The sequence below is a fragment of the Fusarium oxysporum genome, chromosome 3 (genome assembly GCF_000149955.1).
Source record: "Fusarium oxysporum f. sp. lycopersici 4287 chromosome 3, whole genome shotgun sequence".
Classification (NCBI taxonomy): domain Eukaryota; kingdom Fungi; phylum Ascomycota; class Sordariomycetes; order Hypocreales; family Nectriaceae; genus Fusarium; species Fusarium oxysporum.
Window position 1 is genome coordinate 2,002,612 of NC_030988.1, and position 17,527 is coordinate 2,020,138.

Sequence of the window (17,527 nt, forward strand, 5' to 3'; positions counted from 1 at the left end):
CTGAGCATGATGTTGAGCCGGAAATCCGCAAGAACGGAGCTCCCATCTCAAGCCGGCCACAGTCCGTCACGGAGCAGACAAAGACTCCAAGCCCACAAAGGTCTGAAGTGAACAATCTTCAGCATGCTGAGGTGCATAATCCTCAGCATGGACAGACGACAACATCCATGACATCAGCTAAGCTGCCCGATCTCCGAAAAGAGGTGATCACTGAGCCCAAAACAATGACTGAAGCGCTTCAAGGTCCGCAAAGGGAGCATTGGCTCAGAGCAATACACAGTGAGCTGCGCAGCCTCCTCAAGAAAGGAGCTTGGCGCATGCTGGACCGCACCCAAGCTCACAATAGGCCACTTACAGTCAAGTGGGTATTCAAGGTCAAGAAAAACGAGGACGGCAACCTCGACAAGTTCAAGGCACGGCTGGTGGTCAGAGGCTTTGAACAACAGTTCGGCTTTGACTACAACCAGACTTTTGCCTCTGTTGCCAAAGCGGCGACTTGGAGAATCCTCCTCACCGTTGCTGCCTGTCTTGACTGGGAAATTGAGCAGATGGACGTGTCGACGGCGTTCCTGGAAGGGGATCTCGATGAACAAGTCTTTATCGAAATGCCGGAAGGACTTGTCGAGTATTTCGATCAACACCCAGAAGACCGTCCGGCAGGATTCTCAACTGAGAAGATCTGCAAATTGATCAAATCCCTCTACGGACTCAAACAGGCGCCTCGGCAATGGCAAAAGAAGCTGAAGAAGACCTTAGAATCCCTTGACTTCAGACAAGCAACGTCTGACACGGCCGTATATCACAATCCCACAACGGGAGTGATTATCATCACATATGTGGATGACTTCCTCATCATGGGCAGCAACAAGGAAGCAATCCAAGGGTACAAAGCCCGCCTGGGAGAGATCTTTACGATGACTGATCTCGGTCCCGCCAGCCATTTTCTTGGAGTAAGAATAACCCGAGACAGGAACTCAAGGCTGATCTACCTTTCCCAGGATGCATATTTTACCAGAATACTGAAGAAATTCGGCTTGGAAGATTGCCGACCGGTCAAGACCCCGATGGAGCGAAATTCACTCTCGACACTGCAACCAAGAGACAATGGCGACTCGGCTTCTCCAGAAGAACGAGAAGACTATAGCTCGAAAACCGGCTCGCTGATGTATGGAATGACCCAAACCAGACCCGATTTAGCTTTCCTACTCTCGGTACTCTCAAGATACATGTCGAATCCATCACCAGCACATTCACGATTGATCAAAAGAGGTCTTCGCTATCTACAGCAGACAAGGGACCACGGCCTGGTGCTTGGGGGCGTCAAGAAAGATCCTGAATCCGCTTGGAGCATCACAGCTTGGGCCGACTCGGATTGGAAAGGCGACACTGTTACGGGAAGATCGACGTTTGGATGGCTTGTTCAACTTGAAGGATCTACAGTCTCATGGAGGGCCAAACGGCACGAAACAGTGGCACTATCGACTACCGAGGCTGAATATACAGCACTCTCCCAGTGTGCCAGAGAATTGGCCTGGACTAGGAACCTCTTCTCTGAACTGCTCCTTCCGCTACATATGCCTATCCCACTGAACGGCGACAACCAGGGTTCCCTAAAGCTATGCAGAAACCCTGAGCTTCACCAACGGACAAAGCACATTCCGTTAACCGAGCACCATATCCGAGAAGAAGTTGAAGCCGGGAATATTGATGTACAATACGTCAGCACACATGAGCAGGTAGCAGACGGACTCACTAAACCATTGAACGCCGTCAGCCATGGCCACTTTCTAGAAGCAATTCGAGTCAGTGCATGTCCGATCGAGGAAGCAGGTCGTATTATTTGGAGTACTGAAGTCCACGATGACTCTGTGCCCTGAAGACAAGGTGGATGGGGGCGTGTTGGAAAATCCGGGGATCCCCCTTCCCTTCAGGATTCAGACTAACAGTCTGAAAGTCCTAGATTTAAAGTTTAAAGTCCTAGATGAAATCATTTAGAGATATAAACCTGAGAAGAACTCTCATCTCACTAATGAACAATCAAGTTATACAAAAATATATATTTTCACCTAGCACTACTGCGCAATATAAACAACAATAAGCAAGTGACCCATATAAGTGAGTGACCCAAAAATCCCTCAACTTACATTATCATCATTCAATTCAATATCTTTCAACAACCCGATATGCCACAGCCTTCATATGAAGCTAGGATACATCTTGCCCTTCAGGCCCTTCAAAATGACCCGAAATTAAGTATCCGAAAGGCGGCGACTGTATATCAGGTCAATCACCGCACCTTAGGTCGCCGCCGGAATGGCATTCATTCAAAGCGTGATATAACCACAAAATCACGGAACCTATCTGATCTAGAGGAACAGACGATAGTTCAATTTATCCTTGACCTAGATTCCCGAGGTTTCCCCCTTCGGCGCGATTTTGTGGAAAAAATGGCCAATTCTCTACTTGCCGATCGCGAGGCATTACCAGTCGGCAAGCTCTGGGTTCATAACTTTATCCAACGACAACCAGAGCTAAAGGCATGTCGATTTCGGAGATATGACTATAAGAGAGCTAAATGCGAAGATCCGACTATTATTCAGGGCTGGTTTCGCCTCGTAGAGAATACGATCGCGAAATACGGTATCCAATTAGCTGATATCTGGAACTTTGATGAGACCGGCTTTATGATGGGTATGATTGAGCCCGGAATGGTCGTCACAAGCTCAGAAAGGCGAGGGATACCAAAGAAGATACAGCCTGGAAATCGTGAATGGATTACTGTGATTCAAGCGGTCAATGCAGAAGGTCAATCGATCGCACCATTCATCATTGGTTCAGGCCAATATCATCTTGCCAATTGGTACCGAGAATGCAACCTCCCCGGCGATTGGGTCATTGCATTGAGCGAAAATGGATGGACCAATAACCAGCTAGGTCTTGACTGGCTACAGCACTTTGATCGATCAACAAAGGACCGATCAGTTGGTTCTTATCGTCTCTTAATCCTCGATGGTCATGAAAGCCACCACTCTATCGAATTCGAGAGATATTGTGAGGAGAATAAGATTATTACCCTCTGTATGCCTGCTCATGCCTCTCATCTACTCCAGCCTCTTGATTTAGGGTGCTTTGGGCCGCTGAAAAAGGCCTATGGGCGAGAAATAGAGCGTCTAATGGGATGCTCTATAAACCACATCACCAAGATCGAGTTCTTTCCTGCCTTTCATGCCGCCCACCGAGCTACTATCACAGAAAGTAATATCAAAGGAGGTTTTAGAGGAGCTGGGCTTGCTCCCTTTGACCCAGAAAATGTTATCTCAAAGCTTGATGTGCAATTACGGACCCCGACACCTCCCGCAGATGTCACGATACCTTCAACCCCTTGGACTGCAAGGACCCCAAAGACACTACTAGAGGCCCAATCGCATTCTAAATATCTACAGGGAAGGGTTAGAAATCATAAGAGCAGCTCCCCAGAGTCAATTATTGAGGCTGTTAAGCATTTTGAGAAGGCAACAAGCGTCCTTATCCATAAGATAGTCCTACTAGAGGATAGGCTTCAACAAGTTGAATAAGAGAATCGGATAGTAAAGCGACGCCGGAGGGGGAAAAGGACTAGACTACAGAAAGGAGGGCCCTTGACTATAGAAGAGGCATCACAAGCAATTGATCAGATGGATGTTGATAGGCAGGTAGCAGCCGAATCGTCGAGAAGTGGTGGTCGCGGAAGGTCAAAGGGACCGAGGGTTTCACATTGTAGCAAATGCGGCAGGGCCGGGCATAATACAAGGACCTGTCAGGAGGAAATTGAAGTTAATTTAGAAGAATATAGCGATTAGTTTTAATTGATCTGATAATTTGTGGTATTTTTATTGCCGATTTAATTGAGAAGGTTGAGATTTTTGGGTCACTCGCTTATATGGGTCACTCGCTTATAAAACACGTTAATATGGCTTGGTTCTACACTTTAGCTAGGGTATAATTCCAGTTTTACCGTCATATATCCGATTATATAAAGCCCCCAGTATGATAGTATTCCCATTCTTTGGGCCTGCTGCTGCTACGAAATTCTTTCAACTTCTCCGACGACAATACTTGTGCCCGAAGCCTGTTCAAAGCAGTTGATATCTGGGCTATGTACATTGATTTGACATAGGGTAGCGTAACAGGTGGCACCTGTGATGATGGCTGACAGCATAATGCTTCCGGATCATAACCAATGAGCTTTGTGAGACAGCTTCTTTGTCAGTCTAGGTTTGTTAAATGAGTATCTGAGAATTCCAGCCCCTCAAATGGAGAGTAATATGCCCGACGAAGCATAATATGCTGCTACATCCTTGCTTGATGCTATGGATTATGACTGCATAATGACGTAGTAAACCTGCCATTTCATCATTATTCGGTACCGCATCGTCACGTTAGCATAATTAACGTTATTAGTTGTCAGCTGCTTTAGTGCCTCCCTTCCCGGCGCGGAGATTTGACATAGAAGTTATCTGCGTGGCCTACTTTAAGCGACCTGGACTATTAGATTTGCCTTAACAAAGCACGCCGCTAGAGAAATTGGCAGCTTCTACAATGAGTCGACACGTTCTGATCGTCGGCGGCCATGGAAGGATTGCTCAGATCCTTACGCAGCAACTACTTAAGAAGTCGTGGACCGTCACTAGTCTCATTCGGAGACAGGATCAAGTCTCCGAGATCAACAGCCTAGCCACTGCTAACCAGGGAGATTTAAACGTGCTGGTCCGTAATTTGGAACATGTCCACGATACTTCCCAAGCAAGATCGATCCTCCATGAAGTCAAACCAGATACCGTTGTTTGGTGCGCTGGAGCAGGTGGGGAGGCAAGGCCTGACCAAGTAAGAAATATATCAACTCAATCGAACATAACGCCTAATAAACCTCGCTAGACGTTTGCCATCGACCGCGATGCTGCTATTAACTTTATTAAAGCTGCAGTCCAGACGCCGAATGTTAAAAAATTACTTGTTATTTCGTATATTAACTGTCGTCGAGAGCGACCTAGTTGGTGGGATGAGGAAGCTTGGATATACGCGCAAGAGATGCAGAGAGGCGGTCTCTTGAGCTACTGTCAAGCTAAATTAGCAGCAGATGAGATACTTCTTCAGGAGGCGTCCACCCGAGCTAACTTCTCGGGGATAAGTCTTCGCCTGGGCATACTGTCGGACGAACCCGCAGGGTTGATCGAGCTTGGAAAAACTACAACGTCGAGGGGTAGTGTTAGCCGGGCATCTGTAGCTGAAGTTATTGTGTTGCTGCTTGAGCATGAGACGGTGCAGACAGCCTGGCTGGATATGCTTGATGGCGCTGAAGATATTGAAACTGCTGTCGAACGTGTAGTCAATGACCGAGAGAATGCGGCTGAGGAAGGAAAACGACCGCAGACCTAGATGGCTGCAACTCGAATCTTGGGTATATGGATGGCACTCAGAGTTTGAGACACGTTATGATAATGAGTATAATCATCAGAATGATAAATATGAAGATGTGGCTATATATTCGCGAATAGTTTACACTTGTGAACACGGTCGCAAACTCTGCTATTATCCTAGCTGATATCGATGGCTTTAATGAGACTGGCTCAGGCCATCAAAGTGCTAACGATCCTGGTCTACATAATTAGATGCGATCTAACCCGAATCAGTGGTGTGTTGTCGGATCAATGCCGATTTATCAATGCCGGGAGAAATGTAAATAGGCTGAGATTTCGTGAGTTCCCTTTATAAGCTACACAAATTGTCTCCATAACATAATAACAGCTATGGCGCAAAATTCTGATTATTTAGACACTATCGCTCTCTGTCCCTTAGTGGGACCTAAAATGCTTTGAAACTTGGTGCAAGCGGCTACCTAAAGTTAAATCGCTCGTGCGAATAAAAGCGTGTTAATATTTTAGCCTTTTCTTTTTTTCCACCCTGTCTTTGGAACCCTGGTTGACTGCACACGCAAAAGCTGGTGATAGCTGCCTTTTATTACCCCGACAGAGATATCTCTTTATAACATCAACTTGAAAGTTGGTACCGGAATTATTATCCCAATATTCTTGTCCGTTAACATCATAGCGTATACAAAGGAATAAAGGCTGTGCCGCAAAGTCAACGGTATTAGCCAGCATTATAGAGAAAACAAATCGATCATATCCGGGTATTTCGCCAATATTATTAGTCTCATGATCGTATTTAGCTGTAGTTTCCCAAATAGTTTTCCAGAAATCGAATGTAAAACGGCAGACGACTGACTTTTCGAAAGCCAAGTTGGCCACTATAACAGAGCCTAGTATAGCCATTTGATCATTGCAAAGAGATACCCTCTCAAGCCTGACGGGCATGGTTTCACGAGCGGTAGTATCATGAGGGAAGTTAGGGGTAAATAACTCCCATTCATAAAACGATGTACTTTTTTTGAGGCTCTTATATGGAGGTGGGAACAAATCGGTTTTGTCACAATCTGTGATAGGTGATGTATCTTTCCTCACGTCGAAGGGACGGTCCAACTCATGAAAATAGAGAATATTCTCCAGGGCTGAGTCGAAGCGAACCGATTTGTACAGCGGGAGTGTGCCTGAAGACCGATGATGACGGCGTGAACGCAGAGCTGGTCGGATCTGTTCATTCCACTTTCTGTAGACGTTGTCGGCATACGTCCCGAGCACCTTAGTAGAAATCAAATACTCCGGACTCCGGCTCGCTCGCATCTAACTTAAAGCATCTTGATATGCTGACTATTTTGACATGTATTGAAAAGTACAAGATGAAGAAGATGATAAAAATCCAAGAACAGAAAAGGGTCTTTTCTGGGGATTCCGTGTTACTGAGAAGGCCTTTGCTGAAGCTAGAACGGATATTTTGACATCCGTCATCCAGATTCTGGTCGTGATTGTGATTCAGTGGCGATTTCTTGAATCGCAAGATATGATTGGTGAGGTCTATGATATCTTGTAGAGTTCTTGCATACTTCTCACAAATCTTTGGAATATGTCTGTTATTGTTGCCAGGCAAAGTCAAATCACGACGAGAGAGAGTCGATATTCCGTCCACGTCCCAATCCTGAGTTAGAGTGGGGGATTGCAGGCGGGGGATCGACGAGATAGTGGCCGCCATGGCTGGGTCCTCAGCTGGACCCCGCGGAGTCAAAAGGAACCACTGATCTATTACTGACGGCTGAAATTATCGCGTATGACTTTTGGTGGCCCTGCGCTGCGTGTCTATGTAGGCCGAGATAACCAGAGACTCAAGAAGCTGGGATTCGATATGACTGACATGCAAAGGCACCTCCGAAACAGCAGGGCTGCCGTCAGATCAATCAAATCAGATTAGGACCCAAATCTGATCTGAACTGATAAATCACCATTCGAATCTGATTTGATTTGATTGATTGATTGATATCTGATATGTCGTAGCTCACGTGAAGCTTCCCTCGGCCTCATGACCCTACCGTCGGATTCTAATCGGCCTTGTTACTCGAGCATAGACCTCCGAGAGTAATACATCCTCCCCTGACCCAGTTCTTCAGTAGCTGGATTGATTCAATGCTCGATCTAAGTAGAGAATGTCGCTGTGAGCTGACTGTAAGCTTCGCAAGACTGAATGCCCTCTCGCAGTCGGTTGACATGGCCGGAATAGCAAGAACATCCAGTGCAAACCTACTCAAACGTGGGAAAGCATTGCTATGGTCGATCCACCAACGAATGAGATCATCCACCTTTCTGGTTCGAGCCTGTAATACCGTTCGAGTTCACTGCCTGTTGCCGAGAGCTTAGGTTGCCGGCTTTTTATCCACTGCTCAAACCTACGTTGCTCAGGTCGGGGCGTCAACGAAGGCGTGATAAAGACACTCTCAGAGACATTATCGTCATTCTTCGAATACCAACGCTCAAAATAGACTTTGATGCCGTCCTTTGCATCTCGAAGCCATTGTAGCTGTTCTGGGGAAGTCCAATTGGTCTCCAGCCACCGGAGCCCAAGGTCCGGATTCAGAACAGAGGCTGCAAACAGAGGCGACCGTCCGAGGAGAGTATAGTACTCGTTTAACTTAATCCAAGCATTGTTTATATTTGCCTTAATGCTAGAGCGCTCCTGACCCTCCATACTGGCAATATTGCTCACCGAACGAGCATCGTCTTGCAGGTAGTCTTCTCGGGAATGTACAGGAAGCGCATCTTCATGAAACTGAGCTGGCGGGTGGGCGAGCTGGAAGAGTCGTTTCGCGACGGCGGCGCAATGGTGTAATTTCGTATCCTTGAAGTCGTGATGGTAACCGTGACTGCCGTGAGGGTCGCTCCCGGATTTGTCCGACGGTCGGTGGCCGCGAAAGTGTTGATGTCACACCCATGGCCGGTCCAGCTTCCTCCCCCTGGGTTGTATACCATTCTTCCGCAGCCGGATCAGCAGTTTCATCCTCGTAGAGAACCTTTCAGTCTCCAAGATGTTCTAGGACAAACTCCATTCCCGTCATGACTTCCCAGAGCCGACCGTGACCCCCGCTTGTACCCCATCCCTGTGTTCTCATCGTCATATTGTAGACCGGCTCCAAAACATGACTAACTTCCCTGAGGACCTTCCAGTCATCAGATGTCAGAATGTCAGCCGTAGGAACCCTTTTCGAGGCGTCTGCTTCTAGCCCTAACTCCTGAATGAAGCTGTTGAGCTCAGACTGCTTGACTAAGGCACGCTCAATCATCATGTAAGTCGAGTTCCATCTCGTAGCGTTGTTCTGTATGACTTCAGCCTCGGCGGTTGATTCTTCTGCAAGCTTATATGTGTCTACCTCCTCCTGCTCCCTTGCATGTGCTTTGAAGCTTCGGTGCGTTGCGGAGAGGCTCGGATGAACTTGACGATATTGTGAAGCTTCCCAACTGGTCCCTTGGCTCGCCAGTGTTCGAGATCTTCTTCAACCCGCTCTAACATGTCATAGGCCTCAGACTGAAGTTCGAAAGAAGCTGCATCATCGCCGTAGAGGAAGGCTTGGGCAACGGGGTTTAGAATATGACCGAAACATCGCATCCTTCGTGCCTCCGTGTCCGCTCGAGTTATCGAGGCATCGAGAGTTGTGTAGAGGTTTCGCAAGCAAACATCATTACTGGCCGCATTATCGCAGATCGAAACCCCTAGCTTACAATCGATACCCCAATCACGGACGACGTTTCTTATGGTGTAAGCGATGTTCTCACCGGCATGAGATCCGATCTGCCTCTTGAAAGCCAGCAGCCGGCTTTGATTATGAGTGTCTCCGATCGATAAAGTGACCAAAGATGGAAATAAAAGCTAACCTGTTCGGAGAGGTCCAGAGGTCGAAGCTAAGATGTATCTGGGTAACAGCATTATCGAGTTCCTCCTTGACAGCCGCTTTCTTTGAAACAAGTATGTCCTCTAGATCTTTCTTAGTTGCAGTTCGACCCCAGGGCACCTGAATATAATGATCAGAGTCCAGCTGACGGAACAGCTCCTGCAGATAGGTACTCTCAAAGATAGTAAAGGGGAGATTAGAATTAAGGATATAACCAACAGAGAGCTCTCTAATCCGTGCCATCTTCGCTCGAGGAAGAAGGAGGGAAGAAGAAGCTGGCCGTTTCTTGGATCCATTTCTCTGGAGGTCGAGAACTGAAGGGTCACCAGATGAACCCGCTTCAAAGGTCTCGGTGATCCTGTGAGCTCTAAAAGTCGTTAGTGATAACCTGGAAATGGCAAGTACCACGAACTTGAAAAGATGAGCTGATGCCGATGATGTCGACTGGGCATTGAAAAATCGAGGCGCACCCTTATCATCGCACAGCCGGCAACACCAGATATCTCCACTGGATGTATTGTCTTTCCTCAACTCTGCAAGGAACCAGCTATGGTTTCCGGTCCAGCTTCGCCTGCCCCTACTTTTCCTCTTATCTAAGAGGCTTGCAATAACAAAACGTCGTTGGCCCCAAATGATCTTGTAAAGGTCATCAACGGACGAATCGGCAGTCGAGGCCAAAGTTAAAGCGGCATCATACTGCTTAGCGATGGCCTTAGAACGGGATCCGAGACGAGGAAATGCGGGTGGTGGCGGCGATGACGACGGGCTACCAGCAAGGCTGCCTTTTATAGCGGTCTCCAGCGCTCATCATATGTCAATCAAATCAACTTCGGGGCCAAAGTTGATTTGATTGACAGCCCTTGAGCTCAAAGTTGATTTGTTTGATTTGATTGATACCCTTTTCAATTCCGTGAGTGGAGACCCCTACCCGAAGTCATCCCCTCGTGTACACCAACACTCAGCTACCCACCCAACTACCTAACCTTACTCCGCCCTGCCTGACCCAGTTCTTGAGGCATTGAACATGTTCCAATGTATCTGCGCCTATCGAGAGCCTCTGAGAAGTCAACGTCAGCTTCGCTAGGCTGAATTGTCTCTCACAATCGCTCGCCATCGCTGGAATAGCAAAGACATCCAGGGCAAAGCTGCTCAGTGAAGGAAACGAAGCCCTGTGGTCTCTCCACCATTGGGTAGCATCCTGCGTATCCTGTGGCTCGAGACGGAGGTACCTTTCGAGCTCGCCGACACTGCCACCCGTCGCAAACGCTTTCTTCGTCTTGCTGTTAATCCATTGAGTGTACTGATCATCCTCTTGGCCCATCGTCCTTGGCGCTGCGTCGTACTTCATTGTTTCCTCACATAGTCCCTGATTCGCGTCGTACCAACGGGTGAAGTAATCCTTGATTCCAGCCTTGGCATCACGAACCCAAGCGAGTTGCTCCTCAGACACCCAAGTCGCCTCTAACCAGCTGATCCCGAACCTCGGGTGAAGAATGATTGCTGCCGCAAACAAGGGAGATTCTCCGAGCTTGTCATAATACTCGTTCAGCTTCTTCCACCCGTTGTTGATTGATGCCCGGATGTAGGCTCGATGGTCCGCTGGTAATGTGCTCTTTTGCGACGTCTCGGACGCCGATCGTTTCTCCGCCGTAGAATAATCAGCCCGAGAATGCAACGGTAAGGCAGATTCTACGAATCTCGGAGGTTGACTCCGCTGTGGTAGCACGTAAACCTCATCCTCCTCAAAGCGGGCAGGGGGACGGCGAACGCGGCTTGGCCGACCGTTGGACACTCGGAAATTTGCTGACGCCGTTGCAATCCGCTCCGCAGCATCCACTTGAGTTTCTCCCATTGTTTCCTCCGTAACCTCACTATAGAAGACCTTCCAGTCCTCAAAATGCTCCAACAGATATTCCATTCCTATCAGCACCTCCCACAGGTGTCCATGGCTGTCACCTTTACCCCAGCCTTGCGTCCGCATCGTCTGAAGGTATATGGGTTTGAGAATCTCGTTGACTTCGCCAAGAACCCGCCAGTCTTCGCTGGACAATATGTCCTCCGCCGGGATCCGTCTTGCCCCGTCTTCCTCTTCTTGAGTTGCAAAGATAAATGCTCTGATATCTGTCTGCTTTCGCAAAGCCCTCTCATGCATCATGTAAGTGGAGTTCCACCGCGTTTCGTTGTTCATGACAACCTCGAGCTCGGCCGTGGATTCCTCGCAGAGCCGGTATTCCTCGTGATCCTGCTCTCGGGCAACTCGCTTGAACTGTTCGCTCCGCTGCGGCGATGAACGGATAAACTTGACAATGTTGCGGAGCTTCCCAATTGGTCCCTTCGTGCGCCAATGATCCAGGTCCTGCTCAACAAGACCGCGCATGCCGTTGATGTCAGACTCCAGCTCGAATGACTCGGCGTCTTTGCCAAAGAGAAAGGCACGCGCGACGAGATTGAGCGTGTGCCCATAGCATCGCATCCGGCGGGCTTTGATATCAACAGGTCTCATCGATGGATCGAGCCGCTGGTACATATAGTACAGGCAAGTATCATTTGCCGTCATGTTATCAGAGATGGCACAGCCAACGCGCCCCTCAATCTCCCATTCGTGGACGATGTCGATCAGAGAACCGGCGAGGTTCTCGCCACTATGAGCACCAAATTGACGACGCAGAACCAGCAGACGGGATTGCTGATGACCCAGTTGATCTATAAAGTGCGCAAATACAGCCATGATTGCAAAGTGATTCGGTGACGTCCAGAGGTCGAAGCTGATATGCACCGCTGTCAAAGCGTTGCGGAGCTCTGCTTTGATGGTATCCCGCTTCGCTTCAAAGAGTCGATGTATCTCTCTAGTGACAGAACTACCACTCCACGCCATCTGGAGTACTAAATCACTGTCGAAATGGTGGAAGATCTTCCGAAGAAAGCTGTGCTCGAAGATGGTGAATGGCACATCGCTATATACGAGGTTGGAACATGTCAAGGAGGTCTCTGTAGCAGAATAGCATCAAGTCAGAAAAGTTTAGACCAGAGGGAATCTTTATTCAACATACACCCAAGCCAATCTCCCATCTGTTCTTGCACGAGTGTCTTGAGGCAGTATCTAATTGTGTCGTGTTCAATAACAGTAACACCAGGCTTCAGTGTAATTGGTTATTTTGATATGGGTTTATGAACACTGTTGAACGCCGGATTTCGAGAATAGCCTGGCCTAATGTCTTGTTTTATGCTTTAATGATGGGCAACAGGTGACCGTGCTGCTATCACCTTGGCTTAGCTTCATAATAGCCCTCAGTGCCCCCCTGTAGGCGACTAGTCTTCTCTTGCCCCCCTCCTCCTCCTACCTAATCCCCGGATTCATCTCTACGTCCATCAATCATACCACCTCACCGCCTGCGTTTTCTACCAATACCCTCGTTATGAAGCGACATGACAAGCAGTTACTCCGGCCTTGATTTGCTTCTAGGCCACGAGTTTATCCAATCGACCTGTCTTTCCTGTCCTACATGCTAAGGGCTGCCGATGTTAATATCTCCCAAAGGATAGTGTTCCACAGTTCTTTTTCCATCCGATGAGCAAATTGTCCGGTGTCACGAGGACGATCAGTTTGAGGATTTGGTTGTGTTCGACCGTTTCCTTCCTGAGAGCTTGTCACCGGAACCTATGAGGGCTAATATTGCTTTGCTAACTAACGATCTACTTGTAACTGGGTAGTAGTTATGTTGCATGATTTCGCTTTTATTAGTCGGTTCCATACGTCATCTTACAATCATGAACATGTCCAAGTTCGAGTTGGCCAATGCCACAGGTCGGGTTAATGTGTCTCTGTGTGTGCCTGTGAACTCAGTCCCCAAGGGGGGCCCATTCTAGGAAGAGGTCTGTCTTACAGTTCTCTATGTTTTATTTTCTTTGGGTCTATAGTAACTAAAATCCTACTCACTACGAATTACCCAAGCTCTATACGAAAGGTATCGTCTAGTGCAACTTAGCCCGCGCAAGCCTCCAGATATCTATCTCAAGACGCTCTATGTCGCTTACTAGAGTTTCCACCATTCTCAGCATCCGTCAGAAGACTCAGAGCCTCTTTAGCTGTAAGTCTTGATTGGCATTGTGCTGGTGTCACAGCATACGGATGCCGCACCATGCCAAGAACAGCGTTTCTCAAAGCTAGCAAGAAAATCAGCACCGCTCTTACACAACGTAAATCGCACCAAGCCAGGTCATACCCTCATTATGAAGCTTGTTTAAAGATTCAATGGCTTCTCCATACATGTCTTGAAACTCTTTCTGCAACTGACTAGCCTCAGAGCCTGTTCTCCAAGGATTCTTCCACTGTCGCCATGGATGGCGCCCCCAAATCATCTCAATGGCGATGACACCGATGCTCCAGGTATCAGCCAACTCGTTGTATCCCGTCATCTCTCGCTCAGGAGCTAGCCACCCAATGGTTCCACCGGTTCCAGGTCGAGCAGGGTGATGTCTACCTGGAAAGGGGCTTTCCTCAGCATCGTCGAGATCGAGCAGCACTATAGATTTGCACTCGGCGGTCCAAGTTCGGATACCAATGTTGGCGGGTTTGAGATCTCCGTGCATCCAGTTATTTCTGTGGAGGAAGTTTGCAGCGCCGAGTATATCTGCCAGAACGGTTGTAATGATAGGTATCCTGGCTGGTAAGCTCGTGCGGTGAAGTTGTGCTATTAGTGTTGATCTCACCTCTCATGACCTTGTTTGAACAGACCCCTGGTGAGGGCAGTGGAAAGTATTTCCTGAGCAGCTGGTTCTTGAACAAACCAAACATCGGCTATCCTATTAGTTGATCTCACATCATCCGTGATAACTTCGATAAGTCGCAGCAAGCGGTTTTCGTTCTTCTTCAGGCTCAATGCAGCAAGTGTCTCTAGCTTTATTTGAACTTTCCGTACGCGCTCCCTGTCTCTTCCTACTTGCACTCTTTTCAAAGCAACACGTTGACCCTGGACATTCGAGGCGATGCTGACCATTCCAGATGCTCCTTTGCCTATAGTACCTGCGCTGATAGTCCATTGTCCGATGGTAATGGGGCTGTTTTCAGATGGTGTTGGTGTCAGTGATAGGTTCAATAGAGTGGTATGAATGTTGAGATGCTCTTTCAAGTAACGCTGGACTCTGTTGGGATAGTCGTCAGCGTAAGACGCTCGAGCATACTCGATTCGGTAGCAGAGGGATCCAAACGCAAGCTGAGCAGATGACTGATTGAAAACTCTCTTGTCGGAGATCTTATCCCCGTTGACCTTGGTCGCAGATTTGCTAGTTATTGGCTGCACAGATACAAAACTTGTTTCATCGATTTGAAAGATAGCTTGATTGCGTCGAACCTTGTACATCTTGTCGTTACCAGAATGTAAACAAAGGACGATATCGTTCAAATGGGGGGCATCTCTCAGAGCCCCAACTACCCATCCTCTTGACGGATTTCGCGGGGGGTTATCGAGAAATATGAAGTAGTGGCCTTTCCAGATTTCGTAACGGTCTCGACTCTCATCTTTTTTGTTTGAGCGGGACGATGATTTTGGATCCCGTGGCGATGAAATTGGTGATGATGATGAAAGGCTTTCCGATGCTCCTTGAAGCGCGGCTTCAGGATCATTTTGTTGCTTTGAAGAGATCCACATGCACTTTCGTGTGTGTAGTTGCGCAGCTTGGTTATCAGGATCGTCGGTTTGTGTGTGCAGCCATTCCGCAACATCATGGAATGCCAGTCGTGCCTCAGCGTTTTCTGGTGTCAGAATGATAGTGGCCCCTTCAGCTGAGGACCCTGGTAAAGTAGGGTCCTCGACCGTCTCTTGGCTACTTGGAATATCTGAGACATCCATAACTCCGAGATATCTAGTTCGGTTCTACATGAGCTTGAGGTTGAGATAAAATAAACAGTGATGGTGGGGTAAATGATTTTGGGGGAGTGCAGGGTAGGTACTGTATCTCGGGACAGAAAGATATGACCAATGGCGTGTTCCATGGTATGAAGCATCTGACAAAGCGTCATCAGCGGGCTATCATTCTTCCGTTACTCGACGCGTCAATTTGGCGTCTGGCTTTCTGTTTTTCGACTCAACACCATTAATCGACAATCGCTGCACATGTCCTCAGGACAGAGAAAACGCGGCTGGCGGCAATGCCTAGCTGACAGTTATGAGAAACAGTACGGAGTAAGTATCTAAGCACGTTGAATGATGGTTTGAACTGTGCTTATCTTATCGCGCAGCCTCTTGATGACCCAGTCCCGACCTTCGGCGCCAAATTGGTGACGTTTCCATCGACGCCGATTCTCCCCATGTGCTTCACTGGACCTGACCCCGAGTTCCTCGAGCGACTTGATCGGCGTCTCTACGCTATCGAAAATGACCCAGTTCCCAAATGTCTGCAGGGCCTGCGTTTCGTCGACCCCGAGGACGAGGAATCAGCTGCCGTCCCCATTAGCATGAGCTGCTCCGACAACGACACCGACGAGGAACACCGTAGCCCCTTGCAGCGAATGATACGCGAGGTTACTGTTCGCACGTATGCAAAAGCTGGCATAGACATTGTCGCTGTTGAGGCCAAGCGACAGACAAGAAGGCGAGCGAGGGAGGAAAGGCGCAAAGCCAGAGCTGCCAAATCGATCAATACGAAGTCTCTACCGTCATCTCACGACCATGCTATCGAGCCCCCCAGCAATACCGATGTGGATGTTGAAACAGACGCGGTCGAGCATCAAACCAAGCACCAGAAGAGAAAGCGTCGAACAGAGGACGAGGAAGCCGAAGACTCAACACATGACGCCCAGCCTCGCCGCAAGGTCGCCAAACCCAGCGACACGACCATCGCTCGACCAAAGCGTCAAATCCGCCCATCGTTCAAGCCTCAAACTTCATACAGTCCTCCACAAACCCCTTCACCCACCGAAAGAGAATATACACAAAGACAAGCTGTGCCGTCATCTCCCGAGTCTCCTATCGCACAACAACCAACACCTGAGGTTGACAACTCTTCACGCTACTTGAGCCAGGACTCGCCAACTGCAGGAGAGGATTTTTCAGCAGGATGAATATCGTTGGGCGTAAGAGATCTGATTTAAATACTTGAGGATGATGCCGCGACGCACTCCAACTTGTTGCCGCTGGGCTCATTATTGAACCTGAAGCTATTATCGTCAGGCCCGTCAGCAAGACCACCAACATCAACGGGACAAGCGACACAGCTACATATAAAGCTTCGCCACCACCTGATCGCTTCTCTCGAGCCTGCGCATTCGAGCCGTTGCGTGAAGCACCGAGTCTTTTCGTCTCTTGGCTACTCGAGCAGTTGGCCATTTGGAGACCATGCCCGAAACATCACACGGGCCAGTAGGGACAATTACCGCGTCCTGATGAAGGCGCGGACATTCTCGGCTGTTCTTTCCAGTACTGGCGACGTGATACTGTTGCTAGGCAGATAAAGCCCGCTGTTGAGAATGCCCTTAATGTCAGGAAAGTTCGTCACAAGGATGACGTTGAATTAGTTGCAAAGGGCTTAGCATGGGCCTATAGTAAATACAAAATAATAATATTTAATGCATCCCAGCTGGACCTGTCCTTTTGCTCCCTATTCTAAACCCATGTTGTTGGAATAATATCACTTGTTGCATGTTGTTCTGAAAGCAAAGAAATTGACATCAGGAATCTACCGGTAATCAAGAATTATCAGCAGAAACGCACTGTGTTTCCTTTTTTGACCAATCACCGTCTAGCATTTTCGCCCCATACTTTCCCCGATGGAAACGCACTGCGTTTCACATACCGTACTGATGAAAATCAGAAAACCTAGAACACGAAACGCGTCGCGTTTCCGTCAGCTAACCCTTGTCAAGTTTAATTACTTGACTACTCCAGACCTAAACAACAACATTTATTACCATTGTCTACTGAAACTCACGTGTTTATCATCTTCCTATTATATCTACTCCATCTCCGCCATTCAATCCTGTCTATTATATTTATATGTGCTTAGTCATAATGGCCCGCTCCTCTGTTCATGAACAACGTAGCCACCCCACTTTACCCCCATCAAAGCTGCAGAAGCTCGAGAGGCCCCGCCTTTATTACAATTTGCTGGAAGCAGCCATCCTATGTGCCAAATGCGGTTTTGCTCTGAGTCCTAAACGTGCATCAGATCATCCAGGCAAAAAGCATAGCATTGCAGATCTGTTTGGCCTTGCCTTAGACC

At 48.2% G+C, this 17,527-nt stretch overlaps 4 protein-coding genes across 5 annotated transcripts; 2 read left to right on the forward strand and 2 right to left on the reverse strand.

Annotated features, from left to right (window-relative positions):
* Window positions 1-4,578: 4,578 nt before the first annotated feature.
* FOXG_16172 (uncharacterized protein) lies at window positions 4,579-5,415 on the forward strand (the record flags this gene model as incomplete). Its single annotated transcript, XM_018396253.1, has 2 exons — window positions 4,579-4,863; window positions 4,915-5,415. The coding sequence occupies 2 exons, from the start codon at window positions 4,579-4,581 to the stop codon at window positions 5,413-5,415; spliced, it is 786 nt and encodes a 261-aa protein (XP_018256782.1).
* Window positions 5,416-7,343: 1,928 nt separating this feature from the next.
* On the reverse strand, window positions 7,344-9,037 carry FOXG_22355 (uncharacterized protein). The gene is made up of 2 exons (XM_018402762.1): window positions 7,727-9,037; window positions 7,344-7,691 (listed from the first exon to the last, which is right to left on the reverse strand). Exons 1-2 carry the CDS (start codon window positions 8,110-8,112, stop codon window positions 7,469-7,471), a joined length of 609 nt encoding a protein of 202 aa, XP_018256783.1. The 5' UTR covers window positions 8,113-9,037; the 3' UTR covers window positions 7,344-7,468.
* A 4,095-nt stretch (window positions 9,038-13,132) lies between these two features.
* Window positions 13,133-15,252, reverse strand: FOXG_16175 (STE protein kinase). The gene is made up of 3 exons (XM_018396254.1): window positions 14,021-15,252; window positions 13,534-13,970; window positions 13,133-13,474 (listed from the first exon to the last, which is right to left on the reverse strand). The coding sequence occupies exons 1-3, from the start codon at window positions 15,157-15,159 to the stop codon at window positions 13,323-13,325; spliced, it is 1,728 nt and encodes a 575-aa protein (XP_018256784.1). The 5' UTR covers window positions 15,160-15,252; the 3' UTR covers window positions 13,133-13,322.
* A 114-nt stretch (window positions 15,253-15,366) lies between these two features.
* On the forward strand, window positions 15,367-16,896 carry FOXG_16176 (uncharacterized protein). Of its 2 annotated transcripts, XM_018396256.1 has the most exons (3): window positions 15,367-15,492; window positions 15,549-16,382; window positions 16,467-16,885. In XM_018396256.1, exons 1-2 carry the CDS (start codon window positions 15,424-15,426, stop codon window positions 16,368-16,370), a joined length of 891 nt encoding a protein of 296 aa, XP_018256786.1. In that variant the 5' UTR covers window positions 15,367-15,423; the 3' UTR covers window positions 16,371-16,382; window positions 16,467-16,885. The 2 variants fall into 2 exon arrangements, with proteins under 2 accessions (XP_018256786.1, XP_018256785.1); XM_018396255.1 differs by having other exon boundaries at window positions 15,549-16,896.
* The last annotated feature ends 631 nt before the right edge of the window (window positions 16,897-17,527 follow it).

Bases quoted from the DNA above. Each gene is read 5' to 3' on its own strand.
- FOXG_22355 (XM_018402762.1), bottom strand. From the start codon at position 8,112: ATGGAGGGTCAGGAGCGCTCTAGCATTAAGGCAAATATAAACAATGCT. The intron at 7,692-7,726 runs GTGGATGATCTC...GATCGACCATAG, and splicing joins TACAGGCTCGAACCAGAAAG to CAATGCTTTCCCACGTTTGA.
- FOXG_16176 (XM_018396255.1), top strand. From the start codon at position 15,424: ATGTCCTCAGGACAGAGAAAACGCGGCTGGCGGCAATGCCTAGCTGAC. The intron at 15,493-15,548 runs GTAAGTATCTAA...CTTATCGCGCAG, and splicing joins GTTATGAGAAACAGTACGGA to CCTCTTGATGACCCAGTCCC.
- FOXG_16175 (XM_018396254.1), bottom strand. From the start codon at position 15,159: ATGGATGTCTCAGATATTCCAAGTAGCCAAGAGACGGTCGAGGACCCT. The intron at 13,971-14,020 runs GTGAGATCAACA...CTTACCAGCCAG, and splicing joins TTCAAACAAGGTCATGAGAG to GATACCTATCATTACAACCG. The intron at 13,475-13,533 runs GTATGACCTGGC...TTTTCTTGCTAG, and splicing joins AAACAAGCTTCATAATGAGG to CTTTGAGAAACGCTGTTCTT.